General features: G+C 39.6%; 1 protein-coding gene across 1 annotated transcript in view; it reads left to right on the forward strand.

Moving 5' to 3' along the window:
* Window positions 1-10,745: 10,745 nt before the first annotated feature.
* erfl3 (Ets2 repressor factor like 3) overlaps window positions 10,746-22,228 on the forward strand; it is a 40,493-nt gene continuing 29,010 nt past the window's right edge. Inside the window, exon 1 of the mRNA XM_079470268.1 lies at window positions 10,746-11,274. Within this exon, the coding sequence (XP_079326394.1) occupies window positions 11,253-11,274 (22 nt within the window). The 5' untranslated portion in view covers window positions 10,746-11,252. The remainder of the gene's footprint in view (window positions 11,275-22,228) is intronic.

Here is a 22,228-nt window from a genome sequence, read left to right on the forward strand (position 1 = left end):
GGTCTCTTTCCCTGGTCACCTAGCAACCCAGTTTCTGAAGGTACAAACTCAACTACTATACAAAGTAACACAAGGATAAAAAATGATCAAATGTATATTTTTAATAATCCATTATCTGGGGGAAAGCATCATGAGGATGATCTTAAAGTTGGTATGTGTGTGATGATTTTTTTCTTTGGTTAGTGATCTGTCTCAATCTCTTCATGTTCACTGCTCACTCAATGCATAAATGCGAGTCTGTTGTTGTTGTCTGTGTGTACATATATCATGTATGCATGTTACACACTTGGACTCATTTGACAAATGCGGTTATCTTGGTAGTGTGGAAATGTGTGTGAATGTGAGCGTCTGATCTAATGTACGCTGTCACATTTTTACCCTTTCCATTGGCTCTCTTTAATTTTCTTGTTATTCTTGAGTTGAGCAGTACTTTTTCCCTTTTCTTCTGTGTCTCTCTTCCTCCCTACGGTGACAGGTTAGCCTTTTGGTGTAATTATCTCTGAAACCAAAAAATTGTTGACAAATAACTCGCTTGTTCATTGTACAGTGTTGTTCATTTTAAGTCATTTTTGTAACTGAAAGTGTTTCACTCATCTGAATAAAAACAGTAGAGAGAAAAAGAACGCATGAAAATGGTGTCCTTTCATTGTGACTAAGATCCATTTATGAAAATGATTCAGCACTGCAGGGGTATACGTCCCGTTTATATGTTCAGAAACTTTGTCACCTCAATGTGACCGAATATACAACAGACCCTATGATCTTTAGGGCCTTAAGATCGCGGTTTCACAGACAATTGAGGCTTAGCTTGAGACAGGACTATGCCTTTGTAAATTAGGATATTTAAGTCGTTTTTATAAATATGTCTTATAAAAACATTACTGGTGTATATCTTCAGACAAAACAATGGCACTGACATATTTTAAGATACCTCGGGCAAGTTATTTTCATTTAAGACAGCTCAAACATACAGTATTTATAATAATAATAATGCATCCTGTAACCTACTTGATAGAGCATTGTTAGCAAGGATCATGTGCTTGATCAAAAAATTGAAATTAATAAGAGATCTTACTTGACCTCAAGTTAAAACCGCTGTTTCACGTTTGACCACTGGGTGGGAGCATCAGCGTTAACTCCAATCCGTTCTCATTCACATGTGTGAATCATCAATACCAGTTTCTGCCTCCACATGGCACATCAAGTTAGTCACCCTCTCTTCCCCTTCCCTCACTCCCTCTCTCTCTACATCCAGTTTCTCTCTTTTCTCCCGCTTTTTCCACTTTTCACAGTTTCTCATTTGCTCATCTGACTCATAGGACATCTGTTCTTTGCCTTGCAGTGTGTCCTTTAATTATGTTTTGCTCCTCTACAATCCAGACTGTTAAAAAATCATGTTTTTTAAAAAGAATTTTACTTGAATATAGATGCAGATGAACTGCAGGTCTTATAAAGACAAATATCTAACAACTTTAAACCAAGCGAAGGTTTAACTTAAGGTTTAAAAAAGTGTTTGATTGTCAATGTCAAATCAACGTTAAATGACATTAAGTAAAATGTGCAATATGTAGTAGTATATGTAATGTTTAACCTCATTTCAAAGTATGGTTATACATTATATATGGTATATTTTTAATAACTGTAAAAACACAGTGACGTTTTGTAAGGTAAAATTTCATGTAGGCTATTTAAAAATGACATTTTACATGTGCTAGTTCTGTAAAATAAAACAGTATCATTCTGTGAAATGTGTGTTTTTCAGAGTCACCTATAAAGGGCAATTACAATGATGAATACTCCTTGTACATGCTTGTTATAAATCAATACATCCTCAGCTTTTACTAATTTTAATGTAATTCTTTTGCCTATTTGCACTTGTGTTGTCCACAAATTTCCAAGTACCAAAATGCAAACTAAATACGATTTTGTCAAACATTATCACAGAAACTAACTAAACGTACAGTATGTGTGCATCAGCATGACCAGCTAGCCCTTAACTTGTTAACTTGATGCTGCCGTTCAGCACCTTTCAGTGGAGTGCAGGAAAAAATGAAGAAAAGCTGCAATGCAGACATATGAGAGACATTAACATTAAAGGTCCAGTGCATGAAATTTCAACGAATGCCTCCCTCTACCCCTCCCCTTTGAAGCACTACGGTGGCTGACACGATGTTTTCACGTTTTCGCTTTTTTACCGAAGGAGATAACGTATTAACGAAACGCGCTTATGTCGTTAGAAATTGGACAAAACTGTGTGTGCGTGTAAACAAAGCGGATTACGCAAATCTCTAATTTGAACACAAAAAGCAAGATTGTGCACATAAATTAACACTTGCGAGTGGAAATAACAAACCCTCGAATCACAGCAGATCGCTCGCGCACAGTATTGACTACACGCGCAAGTCATTTTGAGTACTAAGGGGGCGGGACCTCCCGTTGCGATTGGCTGTTGCTGATGACAGAACAGGAAAGATGGCAGAGAATTGGGAAAAATAGGATGGGCCGTTGGTGAAACCGCAGTCTTCAGCATCCGTAAGTAATAAGAAGTTATTCTTCTCTTTAATTTGTGTGTATTCTGCCTTTAAATGTCTTAGATTTTCTGTATTCTTTTTTGTTAATAACGTTTAGTATAAAAGATATCACTTTTTAAATGATGTCATATATCCTTATATGATATTGATATAGACTTTATATTATTTTACGTGTTAAAACCAAGATATTTGAGCATGTGAAAGTCTGCTTCCTATTCCGACTGTGGAGGAATTCCTTCGTCTGCTCAGCAGAGACAGACAGATGACTGTGAATCGAGTTGATTTGTATTTTTTGGTTTCAATCATTTTTAAAGATGCAATTTCAAACTTTGCTTATCAGATGACGCTACTCTCTCATCTCAATTTTAGCCCTTTTTTCCATCAAGTTATATTTTAAGACTAACCCTACCTACTTTCATGCATTACATTTCAACATAATTAACATAATTGTATGTTATATTATGAACACTGAATTTATGAACACTCCAACGAAAACACTGGGCCTCCTCACTTTTCACAAAAAAGCATTGCGCCGCCCCCTTTGTGCCAAAAGTCATATTGACTTTGCCTGCTCTGATTTGCTGTCATTCGAGAGTTTGTTATTTCCACTCGCAAGTGTTGACTTATGTTCACAATCTTGGTTATCGTGTTCAAGTTAGAGATTTGCGTTTTCAGTGTGCTCGAGAAGCTGTAATCTGTTTGCGCGATGTGTTTACAGGCTCACATAGTTCTGTTCAATTTCTAACGCCATACAAGCTCTTTAGAGCAGTTTGTTCGTTTAGGGCTACTGTTGAAACAACATGGCGAATTCAATGTAAGGGGACCCGCAGTGTATGTAGATAGAAATAGCTCATTCTAAGTAATATAAAATTACACTTCCTGATGTAAGGTATTATATTGCATTTCTGTCAATAGATCTTTCAAAACAATTACACATTGGGCATTCAAGTAGGGCTAGTAAATAGTGATTTTATAAACTAGAGAATGTCGTAGAGACATTGGGCCAACCACTTAGCAACACCTTAGCAACCAAACAGAAGAATGAAATCCAGTTTAAGACTTGGCTTTTCAAAACCCACTAACCCACAAAACCCAGTCCAGCACATAAAATAAATGTGATCAGTGCTTTTAGTCCCCATGAGCAGTGGGGTGTTTACAGATTGGTCACAGGATGCGTCAGTCATTTCTGCTCCCACTCACAATCTGCCTCGGTCAGACTTTACCCACCCACTCAGAAAGACAGGTGGTCAATCTGTCACTTCCGCGGTACAGGTGTGTGTTTGTGTGACCTTACAGCAATGGACCCGAGAAGGAACATATGACGACGACAATTCAGGTGTGTAACAGGAGCACGGTAAATTCCACAAACATGGGGCTAGAACATATGCTCTTTTGTTTATGTTAGATTAACAAGCATAACACCGTATCTTTGTCTTGAAATCATGTCACACAGCAATTTAACAGTAAAGGAAATTCTCACACCAAGGTAGACTGCAGTCTTGAAAGGAAAGGCAAGAGATATTAGTGTTTTGGTTGATTTTCTCACACAATAACAGAAATTCCTTTACGCTACCTGTCTGCTTTCACACCCTGCCCTTAGCTGCCGCACCTGCACAAAGCTAACACAAATTTGCAAAAGTATTCAACACATGTCAAATTATAAGCAGCTATTGTTATTCACAGACAGAACACACACATTATCAATAATCAGCATAACAAATCACACCTGTCATAAGAATATAAATGTCAATATGTAACAGTTTCATAACATGACAGAAACTTCTCCCACAGTCAACTTACTATCAAAACAGCTGACCTAAACCCTCTTACAATAAGCATTAACTCTATACTAATCTAGACTGTAAAGAAACTTCAAGTTCACTCAATTTTCACATATTTGCCATAATTGAATAAATGGCTGTAAAAAACTTGGGTGTAAAACCTGACTTTTTTTGGCAACCCAAGTATTATAGTTTTTTATAGTTTATTTTTACAGTTATAGTATACTTGTAAGTGTAATATTCAACAATATTTGGGACGTAATTTGCCCTATACTTTTTATATAAGACAGTATGTACAACTGTGAAAAAGTATTTAATAGGCTACTCAGTCAAAAATGTAAACACAACTAAAAGACAAGTATAATTAGAATACCGCTTTACACTTTAAATTAAAAGATTAAGTATTGGTGCAATATGAATATGTTATAGATTTATATTAATATATTGTATTATATATCTTTTAATATAGTATAAGTAGATAAAAAGTACACAGAAGTCAACTTTGTCTCTTTTTTTTGTGAATGTCCACCTGGAGTAATAAATGTTTCGCTCAAGAGTTGAGGGTAATGGACCATCCCTTCCAGGTTAGAAATCCAGAGCTTTGGGTTAGATTGTAAATCACATCGCACCAGCACCTCTTCTCAATAAAACGAGAATGAAACGCATGCACAAATACACAAACAAAACTAAGAAAACATGGGGGTGTCCTACGGTACACATGGACTTGATGAGTCACTAGGAACATCTAGTGCCCGCAGTATAATTTAATACCTACACATATTTCCCATTTCTGCGATTAGCCCACACACGCACGTACAGTAACACTCATCTGTCATAGCATGTTTCTCTCAGGCTACATTTACAGAAGATACCAAAGTGAACACTTACAAATAGCTGTAATACTAAACATTTTCTGTGTCGGGATCTAGTTTAGTATCACAGAACAACAAAGTATGGACCTCTGAATGACAACCAAAGCTGATTCATTCTGACATACAATGTCTTCTATTTATGAAATAAGCTTTTTTGCAGGATGGTTTTTTACAGGTTTCAGGATACACCTTCTGCATCTTCTATAAATCTTATACTGCTGTTCTCTCATGTGATGGGAGTCTGGTGGGTATGGACCTCATAGATGTGGGTTTAGAGCAATCTGAGAAATATTTGTAGCAGAAAAATGTGGACAATGATTCTGTCTAGGTTTGGTATCGTCAAGGCCATCAAAGAGCAACACCGACACCAGCGATATATTCTCAACTGTCCGTTGTTTCCAGAGTGGAGTTTTGCTAACTTTGCAACCACATGCCCTTTCTCCAAATGCCCGCCCTTCAAGGGCATGTCAGCCAATCCGCTGTCAGCTAACCTGACTAGACAAAATGATTCAAAGGCTGAAAGCGTTTCTGACTAGTCCTGTGATTGGCTAACACAATCATGGGCTGACTATGACTATTTGATGCTGTTTACACATTAGACAGTATAGCGATTTCACAGGACACTTTAGAGATACATCTGTTGGGTGATGTGTGATATTCCAAAATCCACAGTACATAAAAACAAGACTTTTTGCAAAGTAATTAAGTAACATTTAATGAACAGAGTTCCAGATCTTTGATATGAATCTAATCCAGAAAACGCAGAGATCCATTTTTGCATATGGTATGTCAAAACCCAAGAACCATCTCTGATCACTATATGAAGTTCAACAGCTGTCAGCGCCGCCGTGACCCCGGTTTATACCCGTCACGCTGCTAAATCGGACCTCCGATTAGCTCCACGCCTCTGAAATGACAGCTGTACCGGATCCAGACCTGTTCGCAGCCAGTGCTCTGGAATGCAGGTATGAAAGCTTGTTCGGAGAGATGAGCCGTAGTGGAAACCGCGAACCGTGCCAATAGGAAGAGTTTGTTCCTAAGCGAGATATCGGAGACACTATCAACACACAGTGTGGGCCTAATATAGCAACTGACAGAACTCTCTTGCTCTCTCGCCCCTGCCTCTCCCTGCTCAGATATCACAGGCCTGTTACTCCGAGGGCTGGATTTCAGGGTGGGTGTACGTTGAAATCTAATTCTGTTTCGCCCATCATCCAATCCGATGTCACTTGCTCGTCAGGCCTTGCAAACTTTTTGCTCCTCTTTTCTTCTCCGCTGCCGTTCCGTTTCCTCCTCGCGACGTGAACCCCCGATCTCATCTCTCTCTCAAACCTGTTCTCCTGTCTTACCCAGTGTCTGTCCTTGGCAGAGCAGTGTGTGGTAATCCTATTACTCTTGTTCAACAACCAGCTGAGAGAGAAAGAAAGGGAGAGCGAGCGAGCGCGGGAGGGAGAAAGAGAGGAGGCAGCGTAGGGGGATTGTCAGTTCTGTGTTACACTGGTGAGAAGACAAAAAGCAGTTTAAACTATGGAACATGACCCTAAAGACGCGGCAAAGAATTAAGAGAGAGGGGAGGGGCAATAAAGGGAGATGATGAGGTTTTTGACAGTTAGAGCGCCAAACTTAAAAGTAAACATTGATGACAAAAGGCCACTGACACGCTCGTTCTCACTTGTTAATGAGGTTTTTGTCATCTGTGATCATCACACTTCATTGTCAGCAGTTACTTCATTTAATTCATGTCACAAAACATGAACAATAAACAGAAACTGAGGTTGTCAAGCTTTAAGGATGTAGTAAAGAAGCATCATGAAAGTGGTCCATGCGATATGTATTGTCATATGATAGCATTATTCAAGGAAAAGGTCGAAATTTATGTTGTAATTTACTGATAGCAACTTGACCACTGTGACTTAATTACTGCTTTTTCAATAAATTGTTCAGACAAAAAACTAAAAAGGTTTTTGGAAGTTAGTGAAGTTAATTTGTCTCAGAAGAAATACTTTACTCGGGATGATATGATAAAAAAACACAGACCGCATCTCTTTAATATTTAAATTATGACTTGACATCAATGAAATTAAATTAGAGCAAATGGAAACTATTTCTACTGAGAAAAAGACCCAGAAAACTCACAAATGCCACAAGAGTTTCAGAAGCTGAAACATACCAACTTAACTCAAGATTTGTCAAGTCTGCAATCTAAAGTCAATGTTATTGAAGATCTCAACATGAACTCAAATCCAGATTATTTCACCTATATAGAACAATACATTCATTTGAACAGTTACTGTATCTTACCATTTACATTATAATTTGTTTTGTGAAGCACTGTATGCTCGGGCATCTGTCCGTCACTTTGATTTAAATGCTGATCGTCTCATAAAACGAAACAGAGAAAATGTTTTGTGTTCGGTGGGTGAGGGGTTGGAAAGGAAAGGGTGATTCTCGATTGTCACGTTTTGCTGCAATTGTGCAACTGTGAAACTTTCATCCGCTTTTCATTTTCATACTTGTACTTAACTACAAATAACCACATGGGAAGACTATTACAGAATCATATTTGGTCAGTTTTTGAAGTTAAAAGATGATAGAAATATTGGATCAGTTAAACGTTTTTTATAAATGCTTAAATCAAAACATACAAATAAAATGCCATATAATACAGTAAATCAAACATCTAAAATAAAAATCATGTTGCGGATCAGTTAAAGGTCTGGGGATTGGTTTTTCCGATGAGTTTTGTAGACATACATAAATTATGCCTATTGATACATTTCTCAACAAAACTATCATTTATGTTTGATAATTTAAGATTTGTATTTTATTACTTTAAATAGATACGTTTGATCAGCCAGTACAGGAAAGGTAGATAAAAAGTGCCTATAAATAAACAAATCTTTCAATGCAGGCAATAAGTAATACAGGTTTGGAATGACACGAGGGTGAATAAATTAATTTACATTTTAGAGTGAACTATCCCTTTAACAGTAATAATAAAGAATAAGTAGGTGTTCAAATGTTTCTTCCCCAGTCACTCCAGTACTTCCCCTGTCTGCTGAGAGAGGTGGATCTGGTGAATGCAGGTAAGCTTGAACATAATCAGAACCGCAGAGGTCAAAAACTCATCTGTCAACTCATACACAAAAAGCGTGGGAGAATGTGAACAATATGGAAGTTTTCTGAGAAACCGATAACCTTGAGCTTATTGTGCTTATCGAGTGACAGACTCGACATAAGTCCAGAAGTAGTGAATAAGTCGGAATGTGGTGGAGAGCAGGTTGATTGCGTGAAATAATGGTGTAGATGAAGAAGACAACACAAAAGTGGAAAAAGAAAACCCACAAGGCAGAAAATAAATTGTGTTTATCAGTAAGCACGACACATTGACAACATTACACTTCATAACAAAAAACATGTAACCAAATGCAATGACATAAAATCAAGACACTAACAAATGCATGACATTGTGTTTTCATGCTTTTCTATGGTTAACCTTCCTTTTTCATTACCTACAGGAGTAGCCCACTGTTGTGATGGTTTCTGCTTTAGCTCACGAGGAAACAGAGACAGGGGCAGATAAAGAGCGAAGGATTTAGACGAAATTGTGAGAGAAGGGAAATGGAAAAAGAGCTAAATTATGTGTAAACACAAGCGTAGATTGTATTTATTGTCCATATGGTCGAAGGAAATTGCCCATCCCGATAACTGCTCTGTTTTCTTTCCTGGGGTAGGGTGGGGGGTTGTCTCGGGCAAAGGTGACAGCAATGGATATTTCCAAAACACACATATACACACATGTTCACACGGTGTGCGGCAGCAGCATTATGGAGCTGAGATGCTTATCTGCGCCACGTCTGTTTCCTGTGACCAGAAATGACTGCTGACACACTACAGCATAACCAGCACAAATAACAACAAGAAGCACAATCATGAGAAGCCCCACAACGGGCTTTACAAGTCACAGCACAATAACACAGGTTTCCTCTCGCAGGACATTGTACAATTGATCAGGTTAAAGCTCGTGAAGGCACACGCCATCCTGTCAGTCACAGACTTGGGAAATTTGATGAATTTAGAACAACAATCATACGCATAACACTGCACACTTTAGGTTTTTCCATGAAATGCTGTCATTAGGACCACCAGAAGAGGATCAATGTTACATCGTTTGTCCATTTTTTTGTTTAATATTTTTTGAGTCCGGCTCTCCTCAGTCCCCTGTTATCTGGCACTAAGGATGCACTGATCTAGAGTCGGAGATATGCTACACTGCTCATGGGTGACATCACATTTATTCTGGAACTACTCTTCAGTGAGGTAGTGAAGGGGGGGTCTTTTTATGGTTCAGGTGCTCAGCTTTAAAACAGGATGTCTGCGCTTGAGAAGATGGATGACACATTCAAATCATACAGGAAACAAGCTAACAAATACACACACTTTCTCACACAGACAGTGGCACTGCAGCATCCATGTATACTCTCATTGGTTTGTGGTCATAACCTCATATGTTTCACTGGTGATTTTGAAAATTAGAAGATGAAAAGAAAGTGCTTAGGAGTCAAATAAAATGATTCTATTTAATCTGTCTCTGATATTTCAGCGCTTAAAGAGATAGTCCACCGAAAAATAATTGACTCAACCTCATGTCATTCAAACCCCGTATTTGCATTAATGCATTTGGCAGACGCTTTCATCCAAAGCGACTAACATTGCATCATCCTATACAATTGTTTCTAAGTATGCGCAATTCCCTGGGATCGAACCCTTGGGCGTTATTACCACTGATCTACAGGAAAGCTATATGTCAGTGTATGAAACGACGCTGTATGTTACCAACGTTCTTCAAAATATCTTCTTATGTGCTCCGCAGAAGAAAGTCATGCAGACTAGGACCGACATGAAGTTGAGTAGCCGAAATGATAAAGCATTTACATTTTTGCATTAACTAAATATCTGTGCTCCAATTATAAACAAATGAATCTTCATACTTTTCATGTGTTAAATCTATATGGGAGGTTTTCACATGCAATTCAAAACTAAAATGAGCATAGGTCATGTGTTTCACGGACTGACATTTGGCCATCCATAATGCACAAAACATTTGCTTTTGTGTTTGATACAATTTCCTGAGTATAGTCTGAAGATCCCTTTATTTAATAAAAACATCCTTGTTTATTCTCGTAAATTTCTAAAATGACCTCTTGAGGCGGTAGGCAATTATCATTAAACGAAAGAGAAACTTGGCTCATTATACAGAAAACCACTTGTTGCTTACGTTAAAGGGCGTGATGACGCTGAATCTCGGTTCTAACGGCCTCGTCGGCCGCGGATGTGACGCCATCATGGACAGCGGCTACGGCGGTCTCCATAGCGACGCCTCGTGCTGCAATGACGCCAACTCGTGGTGAGGGGGCGTGACTCAGCCAATGCCCGAGTCCCCCCTTCACCCGTCCGTGTGGGCGGCCCCGTGCGGCAGCAGCGAGCGAAACACGACACCCGAGAGAGAGAGAGAGAGAGAGAGAGAGAGGGGAGAGAGAGAGAGAAATGGGGGAGGAGACAGAGAGTAGTTTCAGAATAGGGAGAGTGGAGGAAGGAAAAAAAGTCGGTGTGAAAGAGAGAATGGGAAACTGACTGGTATACTGCGAATGGCGAACCTCGGCAGAGCAGATGACAAACTAATACAAGGAAAAAATGTTGCGAAGATCATCAACTCGGCATAGGAAAGCGCACATGTGACAGCGAGACGCGGAGCGTGTTGGGATTGTACCGATCGTTCCCGGGACAGACAGGAAAGCGGTGTTTCGGAACTCCGTTGCGCCCCGTCCCGTGGCGCTAGCTGAAGTGCAGAGCCACTCTTCAAACTCAAAGCTGTCGGGGAATTTTGAGCGATCGTGTAAAGAGGACGATCCGATAGGTGATCGTACAGGAGGGAGCAACAGGAGCGCAGAACATTTGACAAAAGTTTGGCCTTTCGGAGACGGGGGTTGAGGGAGAGGCCGACTCTCGCCGCTGTTGAACTGACAACTTAACCCAGTTTACTGCGTTAGGGTCTGCGAACTTTCAACATGAAAACCCCGGGGGACTCGGGTAAGTTACCCAGGCATTCATTATCATGTGCTGCCACAACTTTGGCCACTGTGTAACGTACTACTGTATGTAAGTCACTATGTTTGGATTTTACTATGGTAATCTTGAGCACAGGGTCTTTATTGTTTGATAACAATGTGACAAATGTGTTCGAGAATGTGGCGTGTTACTCGCTTGCAAACTGACTTTTGCTTTTAAAAGAGAGTTGACAGGGGCAGGCAGTTAAGCGTAATGATTAGGTGTTTCCCCAAGATTTATTACCTTGTCATGCCACATGATTTGCTACTTTGAATCTTTTTGTTTGGTTTATTTGCCTTTTGTTTAAATGATTGTGTTCATTTGTCCTATCGTCTATCGAAATATAATCTATTATTATCGCAGTCATATCACCACAACTAATAATAACGCACGATAGATTCCTTTAAAAATCGGAAGGGTTGTTTATAGAAAGTCTTACTGTGTCAGTCCAGCCCAGTATGTGTTCTTTCTGATAACTAATGCTCGCAAGGTTTGCTTGCAGTCTTTAAAAGTTTCTTTAAAACAATGACTGCTTCATTCCTGTCTCCTGCCAGCAGCGCAAGACACCAAACCGGTTTAATGGCTGCAATGTTCATAGCGCGGCTTGCGCGCTTGTTATTTGCAACATTATAATCAAATATCTAACACATTTCATTACTCTTTCTTTTTTCTGTCTGTCTTTCTTTCTTTCTGTCTTTCGTGTTTGGCCTTGTCAGCTGTGTGAAGATCTAGCGCGAGCTTTGAACGAATTTCACGGCACACTCAAAATGGAAGCCCGCTGTTTAACGTGCGCATTTAATAGACTATGACTTCGTTCATAACTTCACAATGGCTTTGGTGTTGTCATGATTTCCCGTCATATCGCACACGTTTGATATAAATGCTTTCCAGCAGCCCGGTCGTTTTCATAACCTTCAATCACAGTTAGCGTACTTGCCCCGAGTATGCAGTTCGTAACATGTATGCACTTGTCCAGCATGTACCTGTTACTGTCCCGCCAACTAGAGCAAGTTTCAGTAGCAGTGTTCAGAAAGCCTTTTGTAGCATATTCGGGAATCCATTCTCTCGCATTTTCTCTCTCCCAGGCGTAGTTATTTCGCTCACATCACGACTTTCTCAGTGTTTCCACCCCGCCACCCACGTTGCACGAAGTTTAACGGACTTTAACTATTACATTACAAAACCCCAAAAGGTCCTGTTATTATCAACAGAATTGTATGCGTTTGGGAGCGCGCGCGCGCGCGGACTGCTGGTGTTGCATCACAATGCAGACTGTGCTTTAGGATGTGGGTCCCGTGTAGAGCACATGCACCAAGGGTCACTCACTTTTTAAAAAGAACCGTAGACTGTTTTTTAAACTTAACTTTTTGCAGTCTAGTGTTTTCTGTGACCTAAAACGAAATAAAGATAGTACGACAGTTCGCAGTCGTCTCGTTTAGAAGATCCGAGGGATGCAACCATGGGAAAATACACAGTAAATGGACATATCTGAAATCACTGGCCTGCTATTAAATGGGCTGTAACATTCATTTTTTATGTGGCCAAAATAAAGATGAATAAATGTAGATTAATAATATGCGCAGTGAAACCAGTGTTAATGGGATACTTCACCCAAAAATGAACATTCTGTCATCATTTACTTGTTCCAAACTTCTTTGTTCTGCTAAACACACAGGAAGAAATCTGGAATATTGTCAAATCCCCCCTCCCATTGACTCCCATTGTGTTTATTTTCTCCACTATGTCAGTAAATGGTGGGTGAGATCTGACATTCTTCCAAATGTATACAGGTTTGGAACAATCTAAGGTACAATTTGAGTAAATGATGACAGAATTTTAGATGATATCCTATTCTATTCTTTAAATGGAGTGAATTTTAAAACAAAAAAATTCTAAAAGCAAAACATTTATGGTTAACCTTTCGACTTGCTCTGCAAAAACTTTTACATTTTCATTCTCATCAGGGTCTGCATTTTAAGAAATCTTTTTCAGAGGATAGATCTTCTATACACCTTGATGTCTGATGACTTTCTGCTGCTTTGCAACAATGCAAAGTTGTGAAAAGCGCTACAGCAATTTATTTGAATTCAATTGAATTTTGGAAAGTGCCATTTTAATCTATTGTGAACTTGGGAGTGTGATACATAGAAAGGGGCAAATGCTGCTTTGAGTCACAAGCCAATAACTACTACAGGTACCTTGTGGTTTTATCCGTCTACGGCAGAGCGGGCCACATTCTGACCTCGATAGTTACGAGGTGAGCTTAGCTGCTGAGTATGCAGATTAGCGAGCAAGTGTGTGAAATAAGAAAGATACAGTATCGAGTATAGGATGTGGTTTTTAAAGTGCTTAACTCTATCAGAGGTTTGTATCTTCCTAGCCTGTTTTCTTACCTGCAAACACCCACAGCAGTATAAATATATAGCTAGAGCATGTAGAAATCGTGAGAGATTCTTTTCTGTGAAAGCCGTGGTTTGTTATGAGAACGGGACTCGACAGCAGTGTTATCCTGCATTATGATATGTATGTGTATGTCTGTCAGTCGTCATAACACTGACGCTATCAACTTCATCAAAATCCCTGACCACATGAATCACATTAGATAAGAGGTGATGCTCTATCAGTTCCTCACTTTCTGACTGCCGCTTTGCATTAATTCAGAGAACGATTTGTAACTTGTGTCTACACAAATAGGTCTCACCTGACCCTGTCTGATCTCGTTTCCTCTGTAATATCTGAAAGTGTCTGTGGTTTAAATCTGGTTAGGCCTATAGGCGTCCACAAATACACATGTATTTTTATAAACAGAGTTTTTCTTTCTTCGTTTAAAAAAACCCTGCATTCACACGAAACGTCAAAACACGCGAAAAAGCGCTGTCAAAAGCATGCCAAACCAAAGCGATATAACCCTAACCATTAAGTCGTGTTGACCAATCAGAATCCTGGAATCTGATGTCTAACAAAGGAGATAGCGTCACGCATTCAAACGCCATACGCCAAATCACTGGTTTCACCGTCTTACATGACAACACTCAAAAAGTTAAAAAAAATCTTCACCCAGGCAGGACTTTTCTAAAAAGTTTGGTTTCAGTGATCGAGTACTGCGTTTGCGTGTGGACGAAACTGCGCTTCTGAAAATACCTGTGTTCGTGTGGACAGGGCCTTAGTGTTTATCTAGTAGTGCTTGGTCCTGAGTGGCTTATCCTGTTATTTATTTATATTATCTTCTGCAGATATTTTGAAGAATAGTGGTAACCGAACAACGACAAGATCCATTCACTTGCATTAGTTTTGAGAGAAACAGAATTTTCATCCCTTCAAATGGTCAAAATCTGTATTTTCCAGCTAAACCTTTAGCAGGGTTGTGAGAACTTAATCTTTCAATAACTTTTGTTTAAACTGAACTTTTAAGGATTCATCTTTAATTGGTCATATTTGCTGTTTATTTCACATACACTGTTGACACATTATGCATCCATGCACAAGGAATGAAATAACAGTTTATGTTGTTGCATGCATATAATAACAAGTGTTTAGGTGCATGTTGTTGTTCGCTCTCTGTATGCCGGTTGCCATGTACTGGTAATAGATTGTTAATTTGGAACAATTAGCAGCCCTTTATCGCTTGTTCGCATTGTCACACAGGAGACTGTGCGCTCCATTTTAGTTGGTGTTATGCAGCCCCTCAGTAGTTCAGGTCTCTCTGGAACCAGTTCAACATCAACAGCCACCTCTCTGTGTGTTTACATGCTTGTGTATCCTGTTCAGCAGTGTGTGTGTGTGTGAGTGTGCTTTGTATTTTCCCTACTGTCTACTTTCCCATCAGGCCTTTTAAACAAGTGCTCCGTCATGCTATTTCTGTGAACACAAATGAAACCCCTGAACGCGCCTGTAAATGTCACACGCAGAGGCTGGACCGACGTAAACGCCTGAGACCGTATTAAAGATTTCTGCGGTACATCATGTGCCGTAGGTATTAAAAGATGTCAACGTTTTGTTCCCGCTCACCTTGGGAGAAATAGTCCCTTGATTTGGGCGCATCGGGAATAAATGTTTCGCTGGAAGTGTTGGGGTGGTGTGTTTCTAGGGATGAATAAAGTCTTCTGGGGTTGAACAGTATTTTGTTTGTTTTTACCCCGTGAAAACAATAAGAGTGTGTCTAGTCCAGCAGGGACACAGTGGTTTGTGTGTGTTTGCCATGTCAGTGGATTATGGGGGCCAGCGTAGAATACGAACGAAAGTGTCCATGTGTTCGAGTCATTTATGGACTGACAGAAGCACAGAGACCCCTGTGTATAAAAGGGGGGAGGGTGAATATGTGTATGTATGACCCTGACCTAATGAACTTCAATAGCTGCTCCCCTAACCCTGCATTCCATCACACACCCCTGCCCCCGCCAGTCACATGCCAAGCAGCCTGAGGGCCCGATGCCATCTCCTCTATTTGTGAGCGTATATCAGTACTCTAGAGAGCGTATACAATATGTCAGCCCTGTTTCATTTCCCTATCTAATTTCCTACGTTCTGGTGTGTAATTCCCCATTTCTTCAAATCAGAACTACTACAGATTTACACAAAGGTTCCGGTTTGACGTTGTTATCAAGGTCAGATGTCCTCACTTCATCATCTCACCAGTCCTCAAGCATTAAAGCGGCCATTAAGTCGAGGGAAATGACACCGGACCGATTGGCGTCAGACCGGTTATATTACTTAATACTAATAACAGAAGCATTAGTCTTGCCTTTTTATATTGGACCAAAATTTGCAAGCAGGACTTCAAAGGATGTTTCATAGAAGTGTTTTAGAGGTATGCGCACACACGCACAATATCAGTGTATTACACAGAACAGCTTTCAGAGCCGATGTCATGGCAGCTGTTACCCCAAATTCGACCGTTGGTTATCTTAGAATGTGTGTAGCTGAATTCTTATTACCAGCTGTAGGACTGTGATAAAACTGAAAGGAATTCATCTCTGAGTGAGAATCAAACACTACTCCAAAGGCTCTTCCTCTTCTGTTAGGAAGGCCTTGCCCCTTTTTCTGTGTATTCCTTTGGACGGAGATTATTCAAAAACTCTGGAATAGTGACATCACATACCCGGGAAGTAAAGGGCTGTAGTCCGATTCCAGCTGTTCTCTGTAGTCCTTGAAAAGCAAATTCTGGTAAAGAGAATATCTCGCTTGGAATTGAACTTTGAGCTTTATCATTTTGCAGATATTATTATTGCTCTAACAGCAATATTACACACTAACTAAAGTTTGAAAATTGGCATCACAGGGAATGGCGCCTTTAAAGAAATGTGTTGAACTTCTGCTTTTTCCCTAACATATAATATATTCCCTAACATTACATATAACATGCAATATAATACACATAATATGTATAAAGGTGTAAAAGGACCTTACATTATGAAGCATTATGTTTTTATTACTTTTGAGTGAGTTATTTCTATCTACATACACTGCGGGTCCCCTTCCATGTAATTCTCTACATTAGCCCTAAACGGACAAACTGCACCATAGAGCGCGTTTATGAAGATTATGAAGATAGCATTCACAAAAGTTGTATAACAAATTTATGATTCATAATTATTTGTATGTACATGGAATTTAAGCTTTCTTGATCTATTTATATTGTCTGTTCGTCTCATTCTGAGTTGAAGGTACGTCAGAACTGCTGTGAATACGTGTGTAGTAATAAAAATATGAAATAACCATGGAATCTGAAATTAACAATGAACTATAAAAGTGACATTAACGGAATTCACAAAGAAAGCTCACCTTTTATCTTAAGAAGACATTATGTCACCATTCACCACATATGAGATTTCACCTTGACTGATTCACAGGCTTGCAAATTGTGTGACTGGACTGGTTTAACTGACTGGAAGCACTGGGACAGGTGAAAGGTTATCATGTCACTTTACTTTTCACTTATATTATTCTATTTAGGCTGTCACTATTTTATTATACCTCTGCAACAGAAAAAAAACATTGTCCCCAAACTAGAGTTCGACCGATTAATCTGGCCAATTTGGGGATTTTTAAATGAATCGCCATCAATATTTTTATCCTTGTTCTTAATCTAGCCTTGTATTGTATATTTAATTGATTAAATATTATGCTACTTGAGAATGTGAGTTACCTTTTGGAACGCGAGCTTTCAACCACATAGTTTAGGCTACATGTATGCACAGGAACCAAAACCTGGTGACGAGCCCAGCGGCTAAATTATTACCGTGGTCCACATTGTATAGCTAGATCAACTTTGACGTTATCAATACTGTTTCTGTACCAGAGAACTTCTCTCCAACTCACAGTCTGCAGCCATGCCTTGTTAAAAGACTACATTTCTGGCTAAAACGTGCACATTCACTTTTCTGCTTAGATGTTCCTACTTTTTTGGTATTGAGATGGATTTTGGTCCAAAAAGCATCCTTCAGAACAGTCTCAACAGAGAAGGTGCTTAAATGTTTTGAGCAATGCAATGAATTAGACTACTACTGTATCTTGTACCCTGCAATAAACACTTACTCAATCTTTCTCAATCAAGTGCATTGACTTGAAGAGACATGTCTTCAATAAATGATTTATATAAGCAATAGTTTATATCACTTCTTTTTACTTCACTGTAGATTTTATGAGATAAGGGTGGAAAAAAGATAACCGGCCAAACAAATCGACCAAAAACCGGCCGCATATATTGGCCACCCTTGATTTAAAAAAATCTGCATCGGCCAAATGCAAATAAGAGGTTACACACTTTCAGTTGTTTTATCTGTGAATGTACATTTGTGTTTTAATGGCATAGTAAACGTTAAGTGAAAATCTTTCCCCCGATTTTTAAAACCTCTCTCGCTTTATCTGACCACAGTTTACCCTGGCTTTCTATTGTGCTTTCAGAGAAACCTCCATTAGCCTGTTATTACACTTACTCATAATTGCATGGCCCATAGGAGAGTTCAGACATCTGGTTTCACTCATTCAGGACAATGCTGAAGAGTTGCAGTCCTATAGACTCGATATATATATATATTGAGCAAAGTTTATTGATTTTGAATAATGGCCAAAGTGTTGATATTGACGGACAAGCCATTGACAACCGATAATGGGGCAATATTCTCATGGTTCAGCAAACACTCCCTCTTTCAACACCGACAGGCACGCTCTCACCCCGGTTTGTTCCGCGGACCTCCCACATTCCTGCTTAAAGCTTAAATCACTGCAGCCTGTGTGGCATTACTTATTCCAGGAAAAGCTTTCTGCCAAACGCACGCTCGCTCTCTCGCTCATTTACTCAAACACAACTCTTCTTGCGGCATGCCTGTACGTGCGGATGTACACACATACGTTTAGCTTCTCTCTCATATTTCTGCCATTAAAGCTGTGTTTCTGGACTGTTTTCAGCCATTCCTGATAGTTTTTGTGTGGATGCGGCGGCTCATTAGCTCTCAGCTGCTGTTAGACAGCACGCTCTGGGTTCAGACTGTCATCGGGTCTAACAGCTTGTTTGAACCTAATGAAATTCAGGCCGATGTGAAAGAATGCGGCGCTCTCCATGTGTGCAAGTGTGTGTGTCTTTGGAGAGAGAAATGTAATACAGGTAGTTTACAGTGCCTGCATTGTCATGAGCGTGATGCTGCGTAACACCTGCTTCATTGATAATGATACGAGCGTGCATACACGTGCATGTGCAAACAGACCATAACATAGTAGAAGTCGACAGATGATTTTAAATATACAAATCAACAGGTTTGTGTAAGATTTAAGCTTAGGGATTTCAGGGAACGGGAAAAAAATATTATGAGCCTGCCTGGCACGAAATCAATGGAAGTCTATGAGATGTCCTCGCTTGTATAGTGTGTCTGTGTGTGCCTGTGAGCTTGTGATAATGCTGATCAAATAATAAAATGAAAGTCAAACACCTTTCTTTTCACTTCATGACACACATATACAAACTACTGAGTGTGTGTGTGCTCGTGTGGTCAACTGCCGGGAATTCAAATGCTGTCTGGCGCCACTTGAACACCCACCCAGCCCCCCTCCATCGTACCCCGTCCCTTTTCCTTCTCTTCCTAGGAAGATCATGTTCTCTCCTTGTCTCATACTCTCCGCATGTGTTTTAACCTGTTTGTGAGTGTATTGGAGTTTGTTCTGAACTTTGAACCAGTTTGTCACCGGCATTTACTGCACTCATTTGTAATTCATCAGTCAGGCACACCCTGGCTTTGTGTGTGGTCAAGGGATGGTCTTTGCGTGTGTCAGACACGAACAGAAGTGTGTATGCTTGCGCACCTGTGCAATAAGTACTGTTAGTTATATAGAGGACAGGTGGGAAATGTTTCCAGGGCTGCGAGGGGAGAACGGCCGATCCACTTGCTTGCTCGCTGTGTAGACGCAGTATTTGAGTCGCGATATTCTGTTACACGTTCTCGGGAGGCTCTGTTTACATCGCTGACTGGATTTCGGGTGTCACATCTTCTCTATGAAGATTTTAAATGATGCTGTCGATTGGATACGAGTCATCGTTCAGTTAAACGTGTGGTTGCACAGTATGTGAGTCTGTACAGATTTGGCTTTAGACGGTTTTATAACAACAACATAAACAAAGTTACTGCACTTGCACGTTTTTGTGGCCCGAACTTAACGTAAAGTACACATCTGCAAAGAATAAACTAAACTAAAAGGAAACTGAATAACAAATACATTTAATTAGCTAGCAGGTTAAAAGAATGTCTACTAGGGATGCACAATATCATTTCTTTGGCTGATACAGGTTTTAACAAAAAACTCGTCCGATACAGGTATTGGTTAATTGCATAGTACTTTACAATGCAAGCTAGTTTTGTCTGCATTAAACAAACTTGACTAAACGTGAATTGGATCACTTTAACATTTTAAGAGAGGCAGAAGTTAAGATCAAATAGAATAAGGCAACATGGGAATCTTCAAAGGTGATTTTTGCTATCCAATATTTTCATATTTGACTTAACATTGAACATTTCTTTAACAAACTTAAATACATTCTGTGCTGTTGCTATTTAATTATTTTGCATGTGAGTGTTAAGCTCTCCGTCAGAGCGTTTCATTGGTTGAATGTACTGAAAGAATACGCGTCAATTGAGTCAAAATGAGCCTTAATGAAATAGTAAGTACATGGTCTTATATTCTCTGTGTTGCAATAATGCATATCCAGTACTTACTGTACTTTTCTGAAACACGAAGGTAACGACGTGGTTTAATTTAATTTTAGGGTAAAGTGAATAATGTCAAAACAGTTAAATCTTTGTAACCTTTGTAAATTAGTTAAACCAGATAGATTTTAGTAAGGGATATATCGGTCAAAAATGTTTTGCATGAAACCCAAGAGTTGTGTGAGGGTTCAGTTCAGGTTTAGAAAATATCAGTAGCCTGGTTTGAAAATAAAGTATCCGGGTATGTGTTAGATGACCTTATTAATATAGTAAAACAAACCCGTGTGTGCGCATGCGGATCAGGTTCTGACTATAGTGAGGGCACTGATTCTTCCCACAATAATAGCATTCACCTAGATTGTGACTAACATAAACATTCTAACTAGTGTCTACGTGGAAATGTGAAAATGCAGAAAGGTTTGTGTGGAACAAAAATATAACTAAAATAAGTGGAAAGTTCCCTTCACGATAGAAAAACCAACATGTGTGTGTATGTGTGTGATACGTTGAGAGTTTTGTGTTTCATAGTGAGCTACGAAAGAGTGTGTGTTCCTGTGAGGCAAAACCTTTTAAACCATCGATTTCACCTCCATTCTGCCACTCTTCTTACACACACTCGTATAACCTCTCTGTCACTAATCCATGCTGGAATACCCCAGTGGCATCTCATCTTCCATCACTCTCTCTTTCTCTTCGTCTTTTCCCTCCGTCCTTCTCTTGTTTTTAGGGCGGGTATTGGTTGAACCCGCTCGTGCTTTGAGAGCCAGTGGCATATGTGCTTTGTCATCACTTTTTCTGAACACTTTCCCATTCGGTGCAACTCTCTGCATTTCCCCTCTGTAGGGTGCGACCTCTCGGCATATACGTCAGCAAACGAAACGCTAAAGCTCTTAATGCTCTTTCCCTCCTCAACTTATGCACATGGACATACTGTATAATGTCCGTGCTGTTGAATAATACATGTGTGATTGGACCGAGAGCTGCTCTATTTAGGAGACCCTCCTCATCAATTGTTGATGGCATGTTTGGCCATCACAAACAATTGAGCGCGAAACATCTCTTCGTTCTCTCTTTCATTTCTGTGGCTCTAAGCAATGTTGATATTCTGGGCTGAAGATGACATCAGCTTTAAGCTTCTTATTTGTGTGATCTCTGGCCAAAGTGCTTGCCTCATAATTGTTTTAACTGTGCCATATTTAGCCTCAGACATGGTTTGGCTGATTATGCAATGCTCACACGAATGTGGGCCAGATATTGAGAGACACACTCGATTATTCTCTACATACACACACAGAGGCAGGGCAGCTCAGGGCTCGCCTGCGTAACGGTGTGTGATTGTTGTTTTAGGGGATTAAGGTTTATAACGGAGCGGGGCAGGGACCGAGAGGCCCTGAGCACAAGTCTGACACTTTGGCCTTCTGTCTCTCACAGCAACAGTTGCCCTGTGTCACACTGTGTGTCATTTCTCTGATACTTTTATTTTGTTCTAGTGTGGTGTGTAGAGACAACTATATGTGAGCCATTTGCCTGTTGATTTCGAACAAAAACTAGCACTATTGTCTAGGGGTGTGATGAGACACTTATCTCACAAGACGAGACATGAGATTGGGTTCACGAGAGAAGACTTTTAGATTTTTAGACTTTTAAAAAGAAATCCTCATTGATGAAATATAAATTGAAAACATTTTCTTTTTTTCACCTTAAAACAAAAAATGCATAAAATCACCTTGTTCTTTATGAAA

The sequence above is a fragment of the Barbatula barbatula genome (genome assembly GCF_947034865.1).
Source record: "Barbatula barbatula genome assembly, chromosome: 12".
In the NCBI taxonomy this organism is placed as follows: Eukaryota; Metazoa; Chordata; class Actinopteri; order Cypriniformes; family Nemacheilidae; genus Barbatula; species Barbatula barbatula.